Source organism: Protopterus annectens, chromosome 3.part1 (genome assembly GCF_019279795.1).
Source record: "Protopterus annectens isolate FY-2018-M chromosome 3.part1, PAN1.0, whole genome shotgun sequence".
Lineage (NCBI taxonomy): Eukaryota > Metazoa > Chordata > Ceratodontiformes > Protopteridae > Protopterus > Protopterus annectens.
Window position 1 is genome coordinate 1,543,843,128 of NC_056732.1, and position 24,988 is coordinate 1,543,868,115.

Consider the following 24,988-nt stretch of genomic DNA (forward strand, 5'->3'; position numbering starts at 1 on the left):
ATATTTCACTTTGTTAAGTGGATTATTTTCTTGACAAGCAATTTAAAATATCAGATGACCATTGTAGAGAAAAGAGACTGTTGTAGCAGACATCTTTTTATTATGCATACTACATTATCTCCTTACCTGATTTAGAATCTCTAGGAACCTTTATGCTCAGAGAGCTATAATGAAGATAACTCAGAAATCGCAAAACATGATATTTGCTAGATGAAAGGTAGTAAACAGTAATTATTGCAGGGGTGGCCATTTTATGAGGTTGGAGGCATGGCAGGGTATGTCCAGGAAAAAAATATTGGTAGTTATGTTTTGTAGTGCTAAATACACAAATTCTAAAGGATATAAATGAACACTGGGCAAAGAAAAGGATAAAAATGAACACTGGGCAAAATATTTTAAGGACAATGAGCATATATACTCAATCCCACAATTTTGCAATCTTTTTTAAATAAAAAATATAGGCACTGCTTGATAAAATATTCTGTAGTTTCTATTGTCTGTCCTCATGAGACAACAGAATCAAGACATAGTATGCTTAGTAGCACAGCTTATGAAATGCATACAATAGTATAAATACCTATATGCTGTAAATCTGAAGGAACATATATATATACATATATATATATATATATATATATATATATATATATATATATATATATATTTTTTTTCACTTGATAATTTAGACTGGTTTCAGGTTTAAAAGCTGAACTGCACAGGATCAAGGGATTTCTCACTGCAATCAGAAAATGTTAATATAGCAGGTCCATACATGCTTTCCATCCTTTTTTTAGCAATCAATGCCAAAGGGTAAAAAGGTCACTCAGGCAAACCATAGAGTAAAAGCTACGAGATTGACCCAGCAAAGCTAGAGTCTTCAATGCATGATACCTTATACCTCTTCTAGTGGAAACCCATGGTATATATGCAAATGACCCCATAAGGACATAACATTGTTTCAGCTACATGCTTTCTAATGCCCCTGACTTTTTATTTTTACTTTTTAAAAGTCTTTACTGATCTAATCAAGTCAATAAATGTAATACCCACTAGCTATAGACATGCATTGTTTCATCATTTTTCTGAGCTCATCAGTACAGTATAACTGGATTGCTTGGCTGAACTTTAGCAACATAGAGCTTAAAAACAAACCTGATGTCCAGGATCATTTGCATATATCCCATGCGATAATGACTCTAGGACATTAGGCACATTTAAGCATACACTAGATACGTGCATAAGAGATAAGTATAAAGCTGCTATGTCTGAGACTGCAATACTGATGGTTTAGAAGACTGTTTTGCTGCACAGTAATAAAACTATGAAACTTAATCTGTCCAATCACACAAATCAGTGTGAAAATGTGCTGCTGAATTGTGTTTAAACTATTATTATTTATTTTTACATTTACGTTCTCTTTAGAATTAATTGTTCATATTTTACTAATAAATGACCTTGATAGGAAATTCTAAGAAAACTTAGAAATGTTCCTATAAGTTGTTCCCTAATATGCCTTATCAAATATAGGATGGTCTGTTAAAGCTTGTGCAAGTAAAACACAAATATGGTATGATTATGTATGTGTAAAAGAATCCTGTAATGAGTTGAAGAACTCTAACAAAAAGAAAGGGGTTTATCATAAAGCTTCATTTTTTGTGGTACTAATAAATACGTTTAAACTGTTATACTATTTACTGTATGGGAAATGAACCTGAAAGAATGAATGCAATAATATATACAGAAAAAAAAGAGACATTTGGCTAACTCCAGCAATAATGGTGCCAAACAAGTGAGTGTCAGCCATGTCTGTTCACTGCATATAAGACATGCAAGAAAGAAGCAGAATTTCCCTAAAATGACAGAACATACAGAAACAAAGTTTTCAAGAAGATAAAATTCTTGAGTTTCAGTGTAATAGCTAATTGATGGGTTCATATGTACTTACTAGGTTATTGATCTGTGAGGATCTTAAAAAGCCTAACTATGCATTCTCAAGGTAATTATTAACCCTTGTATTTTGCAATATGAATCTCCAAGGATGAGCCACTTATGTATATGTTGGGTACTTACACGTTTCCTCTATCCATGAGGTCCACTGGTGCAAAACCAGGGATGAAGTTGATGTTAGCCAGCCATTCACCTAAGTTGCATATGAACAGAGTAAGGGAAATACTCTACTTTACGTGGAGCAGAAGTCATTTCCACAGATGTGGTATTCCCTGTTATACATACTTATCCCTCCAGCATGTTCTTTTAATCTTGCATAACAGATTAACGTCCACTGAGTAGGTGTTTTGGATACCACAGAACTTCCGAATGTGTAATAGATCTTATACAAAAGACTCTACTGAGGCTCCATCTGCAAAGCAGAAGTCACCTCTCAGTAGCTTGTATGATACCAAGAAGAGAGACAAGGTTTTGAGATAGCCTACCTTTTTTTTTTAGTGAGGAAGCTTTGTGATCATTAAAGCTGTGACAAGTATTTGGAGAAGTACATAATGAAAGAGGCATTATTGTCAATGATTGTCCTAATGAGTGTTGAGGACAGAGGAACAGTTATGTCCATGGATCTGGACTCTGTACCCTTTAATGTTTGATAAAAAAGGACTTCCTTACAACAGTACATATATGGTGATCAAAGTATGTATAGTTCATTGTCAACACAGGATCCTGGATATGTAACTGTGGGATCAATTTTCATGGGGGTGTTGTTCATTTGGAAGTTACAAAGGTAGTCATGCTTGACAAAGGATGCAGTTATGCATATCTTGGCATTTAGTTACAGCCCATGGTTTTGGCAACAATTATGTGTTTGGGTGAGGTCCTCTTGGAAGTTTATGATGGCAAGAAGTGTGTGGTCATCTGCAAACTTGGTATGTCATTAACCCCTAGCATTAGCTTCAGCTTCTAAGAAGTAAATGCCAACTCAAAGTCACCAAAGACTGAACCCTTGGGCACTCCAAAATTTACAGGACTTTTGGAGAAGGTAGAACCATCCAACCATACTTCCTATGTTCTGTTTGTGAGCCATTGTGATATCCAGCAAGTTAAATAGGGGTTAGCATTTAGCTGGGGGAGTTTATCTATGATTCTTGAGTGTGGGATGGTGCCAAATCTCTTTGCAAGGTTCAGATAGGCAGTGTGCACTGATATACCCTCATATATTGCCTCAATAGCTTTTTACAGGAATTCATCTAGGTTAAGTAGGCAGGACTTACCCTTGATAAATCCAAACTGGGCTGGGTTGAGGGTCTGTAGGCCACCTATGTCCCTGTTTATTAGTTCCATAATGATCCTTTCATAACCTTACATTTGAGGTTGGTCAGGCTTATGGGTCTGTAATTACCTGGATCTGTTGTTGCACAACCCTTTTGCAAGGTAAATGACTGTGGCTATCCTGCATTCATCCCACACAAAGCCTGTTTTGTGGCTAATGTTTAATAGGCCGTGTAGGGGTATGACAGTTCATGTTTTAGGCTAACCTGTAGACAACCTGGTATGTTATCCAGTCCCATAGATATGATATGCTGTTCTTAGCCTTAGATAGTGCCTTGTAGATTTGTTCTTGGGAAATTTGGGGGGGGGGGGGTTGTGGATATTTGACCATGAGTCACTTCTGTGTCACTGTTAGAGAGAGGCACAGTATACTAACCTCGAAAAAGGGCACAGCAAAATAAATTTAAAATGGGTGGCGAAAGCCAAACACATTCTGGCTAGGCTTATAAATGCCCTAGGGCAGATAGCCTAGTATGAACCTATGAACCTATGAGAATATTGAAGGGGAAGGGGGTAAAGCTGAATTTATCAGCTGGTCAATTGACTATGTCCTCATGGCCTGAATAAGTGATATCATTTACTATTACCTTTTTACAGTGCTGGGCATTGCTTCTGAGATTTATAACATAGTCACAGAAGGATTTGTAGCTATATTTCACCAGAGTGGCTATTTTTATCTCATATCTGGCTTTGGTTGATTTGATCAGGATTTGGAGTTTCTTGTTTAGTTTAGCTAAAATGTTTTCTCCTTCTTGAGAGTTATATTTATTTTTACACGTGATTACTTTTTCTTTTATTATAGAGGGTTAGCTTTATTTTTGTATGCATTATTTTTTTTCTTATCATACAGCCTGTTTATATTAGGGTCCTATCATAGGGGGTTATTTTTGAATTTTGCATTATACGTATTTCTGATGAGTCAGCTGCACTTTGCAACTACTTATGTGTGCACAGCACTCAGAAGTAAAGCACTCTGCATAAGCCGTGGGATTGTCATGGTGGAAGGAGCTTTTCAATTTAGTTGGGTCATCATTTAGTTTGAGTAGACTAGCATTTGCATAGTCTCTGAATACTGAGGTATTAGAGGGTACCTCTGGCTTCATTCTTAAGGTGAACGTGACTAACCTGTGATCTAATTTGACCATGGAGGGGGGTTACAATAGACAGGAAGCACAGTTGTCCCATACAGATAAGGACTAAGTCCAGTACTTTATCTCCCTAGGTTAGGGTATAGACTTAATGGTCCAGAGAGTTTGTATTTATGAAGTCCTGAAATGCCTGGGCATGTATGACTGAGGATGTATAAGTCTCCTAGTTGATGGTGGGATAGTTGAAGTCTCAATGGAGAATGGTGTTTGGCTTAATGCATAGGGTCTCCATACTAGTTAACTAGGAGGCATGGGACAGGGAGGTGAACATAGAGGCGTCCTCTATTTAGCTGTGATGTCATAAAGGGTTAATAGTAAGTTGGACATGGAAGACTTCCAAGCTGTTATGTTGACTAACAAGTTTGGAAGTCACACAGCCTGGTGAATGTTGCACTGGTGTGTATCACTATGCGGTCATTTATGACTAAGATATTGGGTTGTGCAGTAGTTTTCCTTATGGACTTTAGGACTGAGCCTGTGTGACTCACTGATGTATTTTGGTCAGTGCTGTCTGTGATGTGTGTTTGGGAGGTTGCTGAAGGTACTTATACTTAATTCTTGAGTTATATATAGGAGGCTTCTGTGGTTTAGGTAGGTTACTTCTAATGAGTGTTTGCAGGTGAAAGAGTGAAGGCAGGTTTACTCTTAGTTATGTAAAGAAAATAATTTAAAAACAGAATGTTTTCATGGAGCATTTAATGGCACAATTATGTTTAAAATTCAGAAAGTTGAAATGCTCACATCATTAACACTTCTTGAAGCTTATGAATAACAGCATCTGCATTCTGGGGGCAATTTCTATACTGCAGAACATAACTGAAGTCTCAAGTTGTATAACTTGAATTGCAGGAAACATATTGTCATCCATAGTAGCTATAGTCACTCCAGCCTTCTCTGACTTGTGTAAACATGCCTCCTATTCAGAGTTGAATACTTCTCAGCATTAAAATCATATTGTTCTAAAAAAGTCCACAGCTAATTCCAGTTTTATTCAAACATTGAAATGTAGATCAAATGCAAAAAATAAGACAAATACACAATTCCCAGCCATTTCCACTCCTGCAGTTTCAACTTAATAGACTAGTCCCTCTCCATTTCACCAATCACACACACACACACACACACACACACACACACACACACACACACACGCATGCATGTATACACACACACACACACACACACACACACACACGCATGCATGTACACACACACACACACACACACACACACACACACACGCATGCATGTACACACACACACACACACACACACACACACACACACACACACACACACACTATTTCTCTCTCACACCATCCCAAAGTTCTATGTTTTCTGTGCCATGCATGTAGGAGGATACCTTTTAAGTGCTACTACTCCATCAACAACCTTGTGAAATAAATATTTTCTTACATAACTTCTGAGCTGCCTACCCTGTCTCTTCAAGTCCCTTATAGACAGAGATAGCTTATAAATGCCTGGCACTTGATGTCCTGTTTGGATACAGGACATCATTATTCTTTCGAGAAAACATGGCTTGACTTAGAAATGTCCACCTGGGTCATTAGCCTAGTAACAATCTATGAATGTATGAATCAAGTGACCCCTCATTACCTCAAGCTTCTGCAAATATTTGCTGTACTCTGGATTCTTTTCATTTCCCTGAGCTATTCAGCACTTCTATACCATATCATAGCATGCTCTATTTTTATGAATGCTGTATGCACTGCAAATTGCAGTCCATTAACCTCTATTGTCAGGTTTTGACATTACATAAGGATTGAGTACTTCAGGGTTACTGCTGGGATAGTAACCTGTCTGACTTTACAAGGACAGAAATGACTGCAATTTTCATCATTTCTTTTCATGGCACAACATCTGGATCAGATTCAAGAATGTTTCATAACTGGTGTTTCATAAGAAAAGGTTTGGAGAGGCACATTTTCTGTGTGCTACAGGAAGAGTGTTCAAGGGACTAGGAACTAGCAGAATATGAAAAGGGGAAGCAGTGACTTTACAAAAAAGAAGAGAAATGTATAAACTTTAAAGCTGAAATTTGTAAAAAATTGATAAAAAATTTTATTTGCATAATTATTTTTGAGAGGAGAAAAAGAAATGTAATATTTTTAAATAAAAAAATGTGCCTATTTGCACAAGCTGACACAATTGACAATGTTTTCTGCCCATAGCTGCAGGCTGCTGTCAATGTTTCAGTCTTGATTTTGTTTCCATAAATGTTTTCCATACTCCATGCCAACTACTTGCTTTACGTGACATGCTACATGTGTGTTCACTTGTAAATGGCTGCATCACAAATATCAGATGTTTGCATGCAGATATATTTTTGCTCCTAAAACACACGACTGTGCTCATTGTCTCAGAGTATAAAACAGTAAGGTCCTCTGCAAAAACAAGCATTAGAACACAGATGTCAGAAGAAGTTCTGCTATGGATAACCATATAAAATAATGGTGTCACAATCATTTCAAATTTATAAGATGTAAACAACCTCTTCTAGAATCATTTCAAAATTATCAATGTTAAGTCATTTAATTATCGCTGCAACAAATTGGGCATTTGCACTAGGGTCCTGACTGAAAAAATAATATTAAAATAAAAACAATGTCTGCCCAAGTGCTGTGGCTGACCACTCTGCAGCTGGTACTTCTAGTTCTCTGCCATGTCGCTTCCTCGGTCTCTTTTTCCTGGCATTGACAAAACTCTATGATCAACATGCAGCAGCCCCTTTGGCAATGCATTTTTGTGCACATCTTTGAATCAGTAAAGTTGCAGTTTGTTATGACATTCTTGTCACATCCCTCACCCAGTCAACGCATATTCATTATTCTTCTGTCTTTTAAACTCACTCTTAGCATACCTCATGATAATGTCCTTACTCCTTCCTCTTCTAAAGCATATACTGTAAACAGCCTGAATCTTTCCTTAATTTCAGGCTGCAGCATTCACTTTACCTTGGTAGAAGCTGCCTGTTGCATGATCTCTCAACCTAATCATATATTTCATTATACAAAGAGACAAAGTGTTCAATGTAGGGTGTTAATATTGCATGGTGAAAAGGAAAGATGAATCAATGGTCTCTTTATGTAGTCCTCCCACATTCATACCTTGGGATCTTACTCTGCCTCTTATTCATGCTACAATACATGATTTGCTGAAAGACAATTACCTTGGATACATTCATTATCTGTAATCCACAGGTCCTCCTCCAACTTGTGCATTATTTTCTGGATTTTCCCAAACAAGGTGCTCAGTATTGCATTATTTTACATAAAGTTTCATCTGCTAGCTTCGTAAGCTACACTTGTTCTCACTGGGATGTTTGTCCTCTCTGCTGGCACTAAATCCACCTGGAAAGCCAGCTGGAAATGCCCTAGTGTTTCTCTATATTTTTAGTATTTCTGTCACAGGTATGCTGAACAGGAGCATCTGTAGCATGACACCTTCAAGGCCACTGTCTGTTATGGCTTTTCTCTGGAAGGATTTCAACATATAATCACTTAATTTTTCAGAACAGGATCAAGCTGAACTGAAAAAAATATATCACCAGTGTTTTAGGCCCTAAAAACTCAGGCAACCCATGAGCCTTCCCCTCTCAAATAAAATGGATGTAACCACCGCACTATATTTATTTCCTTCCTTCTTCTTCCGGCTTTTCCCACTTAGGGGTCACCACAGCAGAACTCTGGTTGCTATTTCCTTCCTACACATCAAAATCCCACACCGACACAAACACATGCACACATTCACATGTGCTCACGTTCTCACACACACACAAACACATACGCACGCTCATGCACATTTGTGTGGGTATGCACATATGAAATATTCAACACTTAGCATAGTACTTTCACTGATTTGCAGTTAAATACACATATGTCCTTTGAATACTACAGTTAAGTGTATAGTCTAATTCCACATAGAAACAAGCAAGAAATGATGCCCGACAGGATGGGCATTATTTGGGAAATAATGGACTGCTCAGGGGGGTCAGTTATTGCCATTATAATACCCGCCCTGGAGGGAATTATTGTTAGAAGAAAACAGTCTATTAAACTGGTCTCTGCTGCTTTTATTATTGGAACATTCATTTTTTTATATTTTTGATGTAAAGCTCCTCTACTTAATGTTTCACAGCTGCTGTAGGTTATGTAGTTTTTATTGGAAGGCATATTTTACATCTAAAATATACATATATATATTATGTAAGTATTTAATGTCTATACATACACACACACACACACACACACACACACACACACACACACACACACACACACACACACACACACACACACACACACACACATTTTTATTTTATTTATTTTACATTTGTTAACCAGGAAAGTCCATCTCGACATGTGTCCTTTTTCAGTGGAGGCCCAGGGAGAAATGCTCCAAGATACATACATATGAGATACATACATTACAACACAGACAGGACAGTGTATAGTTTCAAACATATGAGTAAAAACATTGTTATATACATTTCATATACAAAAACCATATTTGCTGCATTTGTAATACATAAAAGCATTTTTAGTTTTTAAGTCATAAATAATTATACAAAAGATTGAGTAGGCATTTTTAGTAAGTCTGTTACAACAGCTATGATCAGTATGAGTGAACAAACCATCTTGTGGATTTGTACTTGTGTTCAAAACAAGAAGTTTTCATGTAAGGAATCACAGATAAGATGAAACATAAGTAGTAGATGAAAAGGATGTTTGATGTAAACATCAGTGTTAAGAGGTGAGGTAGGTAAGAAGGATGGTAAGGGCTTTAACCTGGGCGTTGGCAGGTGCAGAGCCAGGTGTTTGTGAGGTGGGTTTTTAGTATTTTTTAAACTGTTTAGTTGAGGAGGAATTCATAAGTGGGTTAGGTACACTGTTCCAGAGTTTGGAAATACAGTAGGAGAACGGGGCTTCACCTGCTGAGTTTTTTACTTTGGTGACTTGGAGGAGTAGATTGTTGTTTGAACGGAGGGATCTGGATGCGAGATATGGTTGGACTAGGTTTTTGAGGGCTGGGTTTTTTTCTGGTTGTTGGAGGAGTTTGTGGGCTAAGGTTAGTTGATTAAATTGAAGTAAAAGAGGGAGTTCTAGCAGGTTCAATTGCTTGAGAGATTGACAGTGATGAGATTTATATGGGGCATTTGTTGCAAATTTGGAGATTTTCTTGTAGCAGGTTTCTAGCTTGGCGAGGTCAGTTTTACAGATGTTTGTTAGACTAGGGAATGCGTATAGAAGTGTAGATAGCAGGTGTGCTCTAGCAATTATAAATTTTGTGTTTGTAGTCAGATATTGTTTATTTCTATAAAGGAGGCCAAGTTTTTTGTGTACTTTTTTGATGGATTGGTCTATGTGGAGATCAAATTTCAGGTTATTGTCAATAGTAACACCTAGAAGTTTGATATGGGGGGTTGGAGTAATTATGGTTTTGTTCTTACAGAAGATCTGAAAGTTTGTGGTGGGGATTCTGGTGGGATAGAAAAGCATACATTTAGTTTTATTGGGATTTAATAAAAGTTGGGAGTTTGTTAGCCATGTTTCTACAGATAGGAAGGTGTCCTGGGTGATAGATTGCAGGTCATTAAGGGAAGAAGCAGATCAGAGTGGAGTCATCAGCATACTGTATAATCTTGGCTTGGGGGTGGCAAAGTGGAGGTGATTAGTGAATAAGGAGAAAGGAAGAGGTCCAAGAATGGAGCCTTGGGGTACCCCTAAGGTGACCCGTAGGAGGGGTGAGAGGGACTCTTGCCAAAGGACAGTTTGTTGTCGATTTGTTAAATAGCTTTGGGACCATGCTATAGCTGTGTTGCAGAGGTTGTGGGAGGAGATGAAATTTATGAGTTTGGGGTGATTGCCCATGTCAAATGCTTCTGACAGGTCCAGGAATATTGCTGATACAATCTGAGAGTTGTTTCTGAGGTGATTAATAGTATTTGTGAAGGATAGAAGGGCTGTTGATGTGCTATAGGCAGGGCAAAAGCCATGTTGAGTGTGTGACAGGACCTTGTCTGATAATAGGTAATCCTTAGGTGTGAGTGAATGAGGATTTTAGACAGAGGGGAGAGGACAGCAATGGGGTGATAATTAGTTAGTTGACAGGATATACCTCCTTTGTACAGGGGTATAATCTGTGATATTTTCCAGAGAGTGGGAACATATGACTCAGTGATGGATCTATTGATAAGTATGGTTATTGGGTAGCACATTGCCTCTAATGATAGTTTTAGATAATCTGCAGGGAGTTTATCGGCAGCTAAGGTGTTTTTTTTTCTTAGTAGCTTTTTGATGTGGTAGGTAGGGCATGGTTTTATTTTGAAGAGGGTATTGTTATTTTGATTTTGTGGGGAGGTATTGGTGTTTGCTATTGGAGTGGTAGTTGTAGAGTTATTTAGGTTGTTTGCCAAGGATTGAATGGATTCTGTAAAGTGGTTGTTGAACTGGCTGGCAATACTTTTACAGCTGTCGGATGTATTAAGTATAGGTGTGGTATTTTTACCTGGTTGTAACAGGTTGTTTACAGCTGCCCAGAATTTTTGTGGGTTATTTTGGTGTTTCATTTGGATGTTATGGAATTAGTTTCTTAGCTTTATTTCTAAGAGTTGTTTATTGCTGCTGGTTTTGTTCTTATGGAACTGCAACCAGGCCTTGTCCCTGTCTTTGAAAACTGCTCTAGTACCTTTGGTTAACCAGGGTGCGTAATTGGATTTTACACTGATATTTCTAGTTGGAACACAGGTATTATGAATTTCAAGGAAGGTGCTATTGAAGGATAGTACTGCCTCATCTAATGGCAGTTGTTTGAGATGTTCCCAGTTACAGTTTTCCAGATCAGAGATGAACTTGTCTGGGTTAAATTGTTTTTTGCTTCTGATTGTGCGGAAAGTGGTTGGATGAGATACTTGGTTTTGATTTCTTAATAGAAATGTCAGGCAGTGGTCACTTAAATTATTAAGGAGGCTACCTGAGTGGTTGATAGGTGGGGAGAGTTAACTAGTATCCAGCCTAGTATGAATTCACATTTAGTGGTTTTAGTGATCCTGGTAGGGGCTGAGATCATTTGGGTATATGTAAAATAAAAATAAAATAAAATAAAGTATAGCCGTAAAGGTTGATGTGCATAGTGGGGTTTGGGGAGGAACACAGAAGTCAGTCTGTGTTGAAGTCTCCCATTAAGATAGTTTCCTGAGGGAGGGATATAGTACACCATTGTAATAGGCTTTCCAGAGTGGGAATGTTGTTACCTGGTGGGATATATCCACCTATTATATTAAGTTTTTTTTGGCGTTGATGGCTAGTTTGGCTATAATTAGTTCAGTATTTGCTAGGTCTGGGGGGAGGGCATGCAGGAGTTCTACTGTTAGGTGGTCTTTATATAGGATGGCTATACTGGTTTACTATTGAAATCTCAAAATTCAAAATAAATTCATTCCCAAATGTCGACAATTAATGTCGAATCTGCAGATTTACGACTGTTCAGTTAGCTGTAAATCTGCAGTAATTGCCGAAAATGTAAAATTCAAAATTTTACGGCAATTAACAATGATGCCACTCTTGCCGTAAACCTGACCTCCTACAACTAACATCCCATTTATGCAGGGGGGCATGCCCCCCTGCACCCCCACCCCCTAATTATTTATTCCAACTGCGAGATTGCACTACAGTGAGGAAAGGGATGTATTTCCCTAACCGCACTGTACCTCAGTCTCTGTACATCCCTTCGAACGTTTATATTTGTGAATGCACAGTACATTCCCAAATATAACATTTGAACATTTAGTATGTACACATATGAACTATTCAAACATCTGTACTTCAAATGACTCATAGGTGTACATTCCGACGTCGGCATTTTAATAGTAAACTGGCTACACCACCTCCTTTTTTGTCTATTCTGTCTTTTCTTAGGATATTGTAACATGGGGGGCTGATTTCATTGTTGCTGATGTGTGGTTTTAGCCATGTTTCTGTTAAAATAACTATATCTGGGGAATAGTGGGATAGTAGAGCATGTAAGTTGTGGGTTTTGTTAGCTATACTATGTACATTAATGTTAAGGAGGAGGTGAGATGATTTTTTCCTATGGTGAATTAGAGCAAGGTTGTTTTGGGGGGGGGGTGTCATATTTGAATTTGTGGGGCCTAGGTTTGGGTGGATGTCTCCTGCTAGTATTAATTATTTGTGTATGTGTTGAAGCAGCTTGGTGAATTTATTAAGGATTTTAGAGAGACTAAGAGAGGTGGTGGATTGTGTTAGTTGTGGAAGGAGTTTGTATGTGATGTGTGATAGTCAGTATTAATTGTGTGAAAGACAGCTGGGGTAATAGGCCAGTGGTGACTGTATAGTAATGCTGGTGCAGTTGACGCTTGGTGTGGTGGTGGAAATTAGTGTATGAGAGTGGACTCATATAAGGATAGGATGTATAGTAGGAGTAGAAGGAGAGTTTAAAGTGAGGAAGAGTAGTGTGTGCTTAGGAGGCAACAGTGTATATTACTGTGCTAAGTAGTGCTCTGAGTTAGGAGTTAAGTATAGATAGTGGGAGTAGGAGCAGGTTGAAACCACCATACAGGAATTGGCGTTTTTATAAAAATAAAAAAACAATCAGCCAAAAGGGAGGTAGGTAATTGTGGTGAAATAGGCTTGTCCTGTATTGTTCCAATTGCAAAAAGCAGCTAGTTATTGTTTATAAAGTTAAAATCTACTACTTTGCACAAATGTTTAATTATTTTAATATGTTGTTAAACTTTGTTCTTAGCCCCATATTAAAATATGCCCACCAATTACAGTCACTTTCTTACTGTGTAAAGCTTAGATGTCTCACTGTTGTCAATGAATGAAAACATACATACAGAGAAAAACATTGCAACCACACACTCCCTACACACACACACACACACACACACACACACACACACACACACGCGCGTGCGCACATGCAGACACACACACACGCGCACGCGCACATGCAGACACACACACACACGCACATGCACAGACACACACACACACACACACACACACACACACACACACGCACACACACATTTTGGAGAACATCCTTGATTTTGCCTCATTTTTGCTCTTTTCCTTGAAGAATGCATTCATTCCTGTTAAATCTTTGACAATTACAGTGAGGTAATACATTCAGTAACTAGTGTTTTATACTTGTTATTGATCAAAAAAAGCAGGTTTGATGAAAAATGTCTTACTCTAGCAACTTTTTTTGTGAATTAGGGTAATATTTTAAAATTGTAGCCCCATAATTGTTGGTTTTGTGCAAATTCTACAGAAAAGAAGTTGAGATCTATACACACTCAATCTCTCTTTCTCTCTCTCTCATGCCTTCATACACACACACACACACACACACACACACACACACACACACACACACACACACACACATACACACACACACAGACACACACACACACACACACACAACTGCATTACTTTGCTTTAATTTTTTCTACAGTTACCGAATGCAGCAGTTTTCTCAGCATAAGAAAAACAACTTAAAAATGTAAATAAACAAATAGAGCAAATGACTGTGACCAAAGCAGCTAAAGTAACTGCAGAAGCAGTCACACCAAGTTGATGTTTTACTATCTCTCCTAATAGATTCACTTCCATTTACATGTAATTAAGGAATAACCCACAACTGGGTGTGGGTATTGCAGAATTTACCCACAGTTGGTGTACTTTAATCACGAAGATGAAAGCTATTATACAATGACATTATTTAAGCAAGAAACCACTTACCTGTTTTAAATAATACCATTGTATAATGGTACTCTAATGTTTTTCCGATGGCTTCCTGATTTACTGATATAATGTACATGCATATGGTATGTACGCTCTCAGTACATCACTACGGTGCTAGACGGTTGCATATAAGACAACATATCAATGTCAGTTTCCCTCTGTCTTTTTTTTTTGTTATTAATTTTTATCTTGGGAAGGTTTGGCAGCATTACCAGAATAATGAGGGACAGTGCAATTATATGAGGAAAGTGAGGGACAGACTGTTAAAGTCTGGACAGTTGAGAGGTAAGGTAAAAAGCATTACAATCTTTGAGGTTAGCAGTACTGTACCTTTTAACTGTCCAGATTTTTGCAGTGTCCTGATTTTTTCTCATATTTTGCTCCATCCATCTTAAAATAGTTGAATGAAGATTGTTTTTTAGCATATCTTCATAGAATGCCTGGACGCTCAACATTAATTAAGTGACCAGACTTTTTTTCTGTTGGGATAAGTTCAGTTTACAATGTGCACATTGACTGGGGTGTCCAATCATCATGCTTGTTTTTGAATAACAATGAACCTTTATTGTACAATTATTAGTATTCATAATTGTTAAGTTCTGAGACAGATCTTGCCAGGTACAGCTCTCCCTGTAGTATGTCAAAGAACTAAGGCATAGCATTTAATTTAATTAAAGATCATTTATTTTTAACAAGGTAAGTAACTTAATCCTTCCTTGACAATTTTCAGCCTTGACACAGACCACTACAGCAAGATAAATGCAACAAATATATTGTTTACTGCAGCCAATTAACTAGCATGTTCAGAAAGGTAGTAATGAACCAGTGATAAGAGGAAACTAAGAGCACCGAGTGCAAACTTTTTCAGGCACAGGGAGAATTCAGACAATGACTGGAGGTCAGGACTGAACAATGGCAGCTGGACTAGTGGCACACAGATCTTACAAATGAAACGGTGATCTATATCAAGTAGAATGTGAAACTATCCCATAAATCTATTGCAGTATTTCTTTATTCAAGTCAATGCTGGGCATACAAATTAAGGCAGAATGTTAGATTTTATGTTACTACCAGATATAAATGAAAGGATGTATCAGGCTTTCTTGATTTGACTACAGCTGTTTTCATTATTTTTAAAAGAAAGACAGATGCTAATATATATATTTTATTTCTTTCTCCAACTTTAATATCGGTAGGATTCCCAAGGCTCCGAAGTATGTACGAATTAAAAATTGGGAACAAGACACGAGTTTTAATGATACCCTGAACATGAAAGCAGCTACGGTAACTTTTTTCTTTTTTTAATGTGAGACAGTATTATATGTATTGTACATCATTGTCCTTAGCTGACAAATATAATGTTTATGTTGTTTGTAGAATAATTACTCCGAGAAGTTTACTGACAGATGGAATATGGATACTCTTCTAAGGAATAGTTATGTGATCAAGCATCTGTCCAAAAGCTGCTTTATTTTGAAAACTGATATTAGCCTACACAGCAGAAATCCTCTGTTTCCCATAGTGTACTGACCTTTGAGATGATTATATTAAGTAAGGGGGTGAAGGAGTAAAGCCCCTCACAGGTGATGTTGATGGCTTTCACCCTTGGAAAAGGCAACAATTAGGAAAGAGTGATTGTGGTTTCACATATGCTTTTCCTCAGGGAAATGTTGACCACACAGGTGTGCTTATACCTTACTCCCCTGGAAAACAAACAGATATGGTCAAATAAAGCCATATTTCACTTTGTAGCATCATACATTATGACACCTACTACTAGTTTCCATGAAACTGAGGAACAATATTTAACACTCTAGAATTTATAAACAGTACACAGCATGAAAAAAAAGTCAAATGAATACAAGAATCCCTGGAAAAATCCCCGGAAAATTGAATGCCAGAATGATATGCATTTATTCACTTATTTTATCTTGTAGGATATGGTAGTAGTCAAAATCACAGGAATACTATGAAATACAAGGTTATTTGACCAGAGGCCATGCATGAATTGCCAATAACCACCCTCATGTTCTACCAACCTTTTCAAGGAGGACAATGCCTGAAAGTCCTGGAGTGTATTTTAGGGCATCCATCCAACTGTTTAAGCTATGTTTAAATGGTGACATGGAGTCACATTGCTTGACTTGGAAAGCAATCTACTCCAGAGCAAGGTGAGGCACTGGTTAGTGAAGCTATCTCTCTCTACATTTAGTTCTGTTTATTACCTGATGTGAACTGAAATCTCTTGTTCAAATGTTTGCTATACTATTTGATATGTCAAGAAAAAGGAGGTAATGAATAACAGTTTTCCTAAGTACATAGAAGACAAGCCTCAGGGCTCCCCTCTAGAACTTATCAGACACAGAGTATAGAGATAGTGATTCCAGTCTTTAATGATAACTAATAGTTTTGAGGTCTGAGATACTTTTTGTTAGGAACCTCTGTGTCTTTTCAAGATTTTTGATGTGTCTAGTGAGATAAATGCCAAAAAGGGCAGACTGTAGTCTATGACAGGTTTAAACAGGGCAGACTACAAGGGAACAATACCTTCCTTGGTCTTCAGTGATATACCATTTTAACCAGACGAACAATCCCAAGTTAGTCCTGGAAAGAACTACTTGCATCTTACATGCTGAATTTGATCTCATTTTGTCCTCTGTCCTTCTTATGTTTGGGTTATGTCAGGGAAAAGAAAAGGAGCTTCTGGTCACTCATGGTAGTGAACATGACCAAAAAGCCAAGTTCACCCGCTGTGGCAGAGGTAAGTTCTAGGGAATGTACTGATCAGGTAGGGTTGGGGGGTGTGAGTGTGCGTATCTGAGGGCATGTGTGAGTGTGCATCTGCCTGGGAGGTCACACTAGGCGGGTTAATGAAGAGTACTTTAGGTGTGTGTGTGTGTGGGGGTTTGGTTAGGGTGAGTGTCATACTTCCACACACCACTACAGTAACAGGAAAAGCCTGCAGCATTGGGTCTTTGGGGACCACTATCATCCAGGGATAACTTTAAAGATGTGAGACAGTGAGGCCCATTAGCCACCAGGGATAATTTTTATCATCATGCCTTAATGGTACTTACACATAACATGGATCAAGGAGGAAACCACTAGACACCAGGGAGAACTCTTACATCTTGTTCTTTAATAGCAATTGGACATAATGGAGATCAGGGGGACTACTAGTCACCAAGAATATGCTACACAGCATGCCTTAAAGGCAATTAATTTTAAAAAGCATGATGTGAACTAGACCCAGGGATACTTATAATTATACAATGACACCCCATTAATATTTCAAAATGTGCATGCTGATAGGCCAGCATGCCCATTGTAAATCCCACAATATACCAACAGAAAAAAGGTCCGGTCACCCAGACTTTTTTCCGTTGGTATAAAGTCCTCAAAATATTATTTTAAGCAAATAAAAAAAAAAGAAAAAGAAAAAATGGAACAACAAAGACTTTCTTTTCTCTGTTGCTTCCGTTTGTAAGCATTGATGTACTGGGTATGCATAGGACACAAGTCCCATATGCATGCTCAGTACATCAAAACAGGGAAGCAGTCTACCACAACCAGTGGAAGAACAGTAATGCGCCATTATACAAAGACATTATTTAAGAAAAGTAAGTATTTTTTTTTCTTAAATAATGTCATTATATAATAGCAATAACCAACTCCGTGGTTGTAGTATATTGAAATGTACCCATGGTTGGCTTTAATTAATCATTCGGGCTTTGCCTCATGATTTAACCACACAAACCGTGGGTAAATCTTCAATATACCACTCCACGTCATTGGTTGTTGCTTTAGTATTTTGCCTAAAAGGCAGTAAAAGGGATTTCATCCCTGTGCCCTCCCAATAAGGACATTAGTCTCCTGCACCACCACCAGACACCAGGAATGTATTGTAAAAAAATAAGACCTTAGAAAACAAAAACAAATAAAAGAGTTACAAAAGGAAATAAGGTTTTGAATCCTGCACCCGTAAATCTCATCATTAGCCCACTACGTGAACTGATAAGCTAGCCCAGCAGTTTTTTTTTAACATACGATGAGGATTTCAGGAGTTATTTAATACTACAATAGTTCATGCATACAAGGGAGAGGAACGGAGAGTGTTAACTGTACCTCTCAACCTCGCAGTACAAGAAATCAAGACAAAGCCAAAATTAATGGTGGAACAAAATTAGGGATAGGCTTTAATTATTCCTCATACAAACTATGAAAGTCACTACTATAACAGTAGTTGCTCTACCCTGGATTTACTGAAGGATATGAAGTGTGAAAAACTCTATCAGGCACTAATGACTGACTGCAGTCATCTGCGATTTACCAGGGCAGGAAAAGGAGGATGTTCCAACACCACAGGGACAGGCATGGCATATGTGGTGTGTATATGTGTGCATTTGAAAGTGTTTGTTGTGAATGGGAGAATGAATGGGGGGGTGCCTTGCTAACACAATGCATCAGCAGCCATTGTTAATTACTTCAGGAAAGTAACAGAAAATAACAACTAAATGTCTCAGTACTGAGTGGCAAAAAATAAAAAAACACTGATAAAAGAACACCACTTAGAGAAACGGGGAAGAAATAAAAAAATAAACCTTTTTAATGATTTAGCACTTTTGACCAGGACAGGTCTTCTGAATAAATACAAGTTGTGAATTAAACCATTAAAATACTATCAATTACTATCAAGACATCAAATCAGAACATCCAATTTATTAATCCTGTTTACGTCTTAAAGACATATTACTGCATAAGAACTTTCCAAACAATCAATACAATAAAAAGAGAAGGAAAAGGAACCTTGACAATTGGATGGGAGATAGGAAATTCACCCTGGGTATCACGTCAGTCGCCCTGCTAGACAGGGGTCCAGGGAATTAAATATTGTGGGAAGAAATATCCAGGGAATTGTTATGGCTAGGCTTGTATAGGCTCTATGAAACCTTCATTTACATTTATCATAATATTGCCTTCTATTCAGTACCACTTTATAGTTGATGCTACTGTTGAGTATTGTATTCATACAGCTCTATCTGCCATTTCAGTTCTCTAAATTCCAGCTCCTCTTCTTTGAAATCAATGGTGACCTGATCAATCACACAGAAGTAAAATTTCTGAAAAGTTTTACACTTATGCATGCTTAGCAAGTGCATTATTTGCTTTCTTGATTTTAATAGCATGCTGATGTTTGTAAACTTCCCTCTTTAGTTCCCTGTGTTTTTCCCTACATAAAACGCTTCACAGAAGGAACATTTTACAAGGTAAACAGCGTACTGGCAACTGCATGTGAAAAAGGCTGACACTGAATACATTTTTTTCCCTCCCAGGAATCTCAAAATAAGGGTCCTCAGAAATATATCTGCACATTGAACACTGCTGGCATTTATAAGTACCCTTTTTACTAAACTGTGGTTTATTCTTTGTTTTTTCTAAAAGTCACTTGATGTTACTGGCTTTTTTGTTAATAAAATGAGGAGTGTCCCCCACTACTTTAATATCACCACTGACTTCCAAAATTTGCCAGTTGTTCTGTATCACCTTTTTTACAGTGTCACTGTGCTGCAGTAGCGTTGTCGCCTCACAGTAAGATGCTGTCCGGTTCGATTCTCAGTTAGAGCGTCTTCTGCGTGGAGACATGAGTGAATGGGCGCACCTTTGTTGAAGGTTGTGTGTCAGGGCTGGTAACTTGGCACGTAAATATCAGCTACCAATCATTAGCGGACCAGAGTTCCGCTGTGGCTACTGCTAACCGGGAAAAGCCGAAAGACACAACAACTGTCTAAAGAAAAAACAAAGCCATTGAAGGGACCACTCTTAATTATTATTACTCACAAGCAGCTTCCTGAGAGACTATTTTGTCAATGACATCTGTGGGATATTGCCAATGTGCGAACCTGTTACACTATTCCAGTATGCACCCTACTTATATTAAACAAAACATAATCAAGGGGCAACTGGTGAGGTTAAAACGTTTGACAACTTATAATCAGTATTTAGTTTTTTTTATAAATGAGTTGCTGTGGAACAGTATGTAAATAAATTAAAGATTACTGTAATCTCCCATTGATCTTGCAATATGAAAGCATTGTTTCACAAATGTTAAGGAGTTTAAGTAAATTATATTATGTGGTGCCCCCAAAATGATGATTGTGGGAGGCTTTTTTCATCACTTGAACAAATGATTTAAAATCCACTTCAAATCGATTTTTATTTTATTTACATAGACTTTATTGACACTCAGACTTGTGAGAGATTCACTTATATCACCAAATTGGAAGCGATGCACTCCCCAGCCAAGACTGGACTAGCTGGTCAAGAAGAAAAGGTCAACACCTGCACCACACCACATGGAACACATAGCCCTACAGAACACCCACTTTCACAGCTCTCACATAAAAACACAAACCACACACCCACCTTCGCGGTGGCACTCAATAGAAATTTACCCAAACAGCAGAGACCTCCAAGACAGAAATGCACTCGACCAACACAGCTCAAACCAGAGGACACATAGCTCACCTCCATCGTGTGCTCCTCTACCTAAGCCCCTAAGGCTAAAAACCTTCCCCAATACACTAATCATGGGTGACTCAATAGTGAGGCTCACAGATGTCCCACTCACTAGGATGAATAAGGAGAAGGTAACAGTCAGCTGTCCATCAGGTGCCAGAATCCAACACATAACACATGCACTCAGGTCACTCCACAACAAGTACAAGTATGATTCTGTCATTATCCATGTGGGTGTGAATGACCTGAGATGCACCTCCCTGGACTACATGAAAAGAGACATGATGAAGCTCTCAGATTATGTGGCCCAGGCAGTTATGACACTAGCCCTAAGCAGCATCCTACCTCCACCAAGAATGATACCGTAGTACAAACAAAAAATGATTGACTTCAACAATTGGCTAACATTCTAGTGTCATTCTAAGGGGATCCAGTATTTGTCTGCTTGGGATGACATGACTGACAGACCTCAATGCTTTGCCAGAGATGGTCTGCATCTGTCACCCCTGGGTTTCCGGGTACTGCTTAAGGCTCTTGCCACCCCTATAGTGCCTTTTTAGGCAGAGTTCCAAAGACCAAATTACCACCGTAACAGCTATAAATAAATGCAATCTGAGGGTCATTCTGTTCAATGCTAGAAGTCAACTCCTCAAAATGGAGAACATTTACATTTGTGCTGTAATGGAGACCTGGTTTAAAGTGGCAGAAAGTACCCCTGTGCTACCAGGCAACTCATTCCACACCTTTTGGGCCCAAAACATGGACCGAAGGTACAAAGGCAGTGGTGTCTCCATATTCATAAAGGATATGTACACCTCCCGACTAGTAGCCCAGCATAACGCATCTGAGATACTTCAGGTACAACTAACATTGGGTAAGACTGTGATCCAGGCCATAACCTGCTATAGGTCTCCAATCATGTCCCTAGACTCTCACTTCACATTCCTAAGCACCCTGGAATCTATCAAGGTCCATCCCAACACTCTCATACTAGGAAACCTCAACTACCCCTACATCAACTGGGAAAACTACTCAAGCACCAATGCACTGTCCAAGTGCTTCCTGGAATTCATCAATTCCAATGCTCTGGACCAGCTCATTCTTACCCCCACTAGAGGAAGAAACATCCTTGACTTGGTTATTACTAATATGGGCAACTGTTGCTCTACACCAATAGTCAATTCCTCCCTAGTTAGATCCGACCACAGACTAATCTCCATGGAAATCTACATCTCTCCCACACCTCTCGCAAAAGTATCCACCATGAAAAACTTCTCCAAAGTTGATTTTGGACTCCTAAAAACAGAGGTGGCTAACTTCGCAGCACCCATGCCAATGGAAAATAGATGCATAACTGTCAAATTATACACCAATGCACTGTACAAACATGTACATGAATGCATGGAACTAGCCATACCCAACAGAACCAAGACGCCCTCCTCCAAAAAAAGGAAGCCAGTCTGGTGGTCCCCTGCCATTAATAAACTCTACAACAGAAGGAAGAAACTGTTGCAGAAAAAGTTGAAGTCCCAAGACTGAAAAATTCCCTGATTAGCCTAAAAAAAAGTTGAGATCCCTCATCAAAACCTCCAAAGCCATCTATGAAGGCAGAATTGCAGCAAACACTAAAAACAGCCTCAAAACCTTCTTTAGTTATATCAAGAATATCCATGGCAATACCCAGATTTGCTCTGAGTTACTGTACAATAGTACCTCCTATACTGAGCCAAAAGACATTGCCAAAATACTGGCCGACAGACTCAATGCCAACTTTACCCCTCTTTCCCCCCAAAGGACAAATCTCATTAACGGAAGAATGCCAGGCACCCTGCATTACTGCAGCACAGGCCAAGAATACAGCTTCCATGGGACTTGATAATATCTCTGGCACCACATCTGTGTGCTTTTTTCACTCACAGCCTCACCTCAGGCTTTGTCCCTACTGAATGGCGCACAGTCATCCCTCTCCATAAAGGAAGAGCAACTACAGACCCTAGAAATTATCACCCCATTAGCCTGATGAGTTTGATATGTAAGGCTATGAAGTGCATCATCATGGACCTAATTAACAAGGATATAGGGAATTTCCAAACTCTAGATCCGATGCAATTTGGTTTTGTGAAAGGTAGCTCGTGCCTGCTCAACCTGGTTGACTTCTTTGAGTCAGTCACCGGAACAGTGGATGAAGGTAAGGCAGTTCATACAGCCTACCTCGATCTGGCCAAGGCCTTTGATGCCATTCCTCACTTAGGAATTATTGATAAACTCACCAAACTAGGCATCAACCCCTATATCATTAGGTGGGTTGAAAATTGGCTCGCAGACAGAACACACAGTGTGAAGGTAGTGGACTCCAAGTCAGACTGCCGACCAGTCACAAGTGGAGTCCCAGTGGGATCAGTCCTGGGTCCTCTCCTGTTTGGCAGCTACTTCTCAGAAGTCCAGGCCAACATGGAAGGACACTGGCTGACCAAATTTGCAGACGACTGCAAGCTGGGAGCCATTATTAACTCCCCAAGTGATGCAGAAATCCTACAGAAAGGCCTCACTGAGACCAATGACTGGTGTCGAAACCATGGCCTTAAGCTTAATGCCAAAAAATGCATCGTCATCCCCTTTGGGAAAAACTCATTTCCCACTAATTATCACATCAATGGGAATCCACTGAGCACTGAAGGCGTTATAAGAGATCTGGGGACAAAGGCTGACCTCTCCTTTGACCAGCACATTGCCACTGTAGTCAGAAAGTCCTTCTATGTTGCAAATCTCACTACCAAGGGTTTTGCATCCAGGAAGAAAGTGGTCATCATTTCTCTCTACTCTTCCCTCATTAGACCAATCACAGAGTATAATACTCCATTTGGCATGTACCTCATTAGACAACCGCAGCAGCTGGAGAGGCCACAAAAGTACCTCACAAAGAGGATCCTATGCCTTAAAGGCATGTCGCACAAGGACAGACTCAAAAAACTCCAGCTATTCTCTATCTCATATCGTCTACTAAGAGGCGATCTCTGCTTGACTTACAAAGCCATATCTGACCCAGCTCTGTTAGGAATGCTACATCTAAACAAATAAAACCAATAAATTCAAGCCGAAGAACGTAAAACTCACTTTAATAAAACAACAAAATAAGCAATAAGCACAATAAGCAAAGATTTTGGGCTTAGCCCTTCCTCAGTGCAACATATAAAATAGTCATTCTAACATCATTTAAATAGTAAAATTAAATCACAGCACCAACACCAAATCACATGATTACCATATACAATAATATTAAAATAGTAATCTATCATTTATAATATATACAAAATTTTTTTCATTTATAATATATAAAACTTTTTGTATAAAAAACTTATTTATATTGCATTTTTTTCACCACCAGTTTTAAACTTACACCAGCATTAATTCCAGGAGTTTTGTCCACAGCTAGACTTATTATCCATTCACACTCTTATGTTTCCACTATATTATTAATATTTCCCCCTCTTATATTTTTATTAATGACATCAATTAGTCTATACTTAAAATCATATGTCATATTAAAATCTAAACAGTGTTTAGCCAATGTATTTGTAGAATTAGAATTACATCTAAAGAAATCCCAATCCCTCCGCACCACACGCTCCAGAGACCTCAACCTCATTATCACAATCAACAGAACATGCTGGAGGGGTTCATAACCCAGAGACTGCCCATGCTCTGGACTAGACTTCCCATACATGTTAAGCAGAGCACTTCACTAGCCCTCTTCAAAAGAAATCTTGATGAGTGGATGGGAAATAGAAAGTTCACCCCCGGGATCACTCCATTGGCTTTACTTGATAGAGGCACTGGTAACTAACGATGGGTGGCACAACACCAGGGCACTTCTGTGGGCTACACATGTAAAGGCCCTAGGGCAATTAGCCTAGTACACATCTATGAACCTATGAACCTATGTACCTATGTGTTTACCCAGAACGTCCAACTGGGCTAGGTATCTTTTTTAAGCAGAGGCCCAGGGAGAAAAGCTCCAAGGTATCATATTTAATGCATTCGGTATATCTACAATGACAAATTTTATAATGCAGTTATTTAATTCATGTAGATTTTACATTCCTAATATTCTTATCTATGTCATAAGTTCATAGGTGCCCTTGCACACCATTTTAAGCCTAGCCAATTTCCCTTTTGGTGCTTCAGTTAACCTATCCTATTTGATTTTAGATCAGCCTTACTCATCCAATGGGCAATAATTATAAATTAGAATCC

The 24,988-nt window shown here is 38.5% G+C and overlaps 1 protein-coding gene across 1 annotated transcript in view; it reads left to right on the plus strand.

Moving 5' to 3' along the window:
* LOC122798558 (nitric oxide synthase, brain-like) overlaps nucleotides 1–24,988 on the plus strand; it is a 638,878-nt gene that overhangs the window by 74,601 nt on the left and 539,289 nt on the right. The window contains exon 2 of the mRNA XM_044067612.1: nucleotides 15,415–15,502. Coding sequence (XP_043923547.1) covers nucleotides 15,415–15,502 — 88 coding nt within the window. The remainder of the gene's footprint in view (nucleotides 1–15,414; nucleotides 15,503–24,988) is intronic.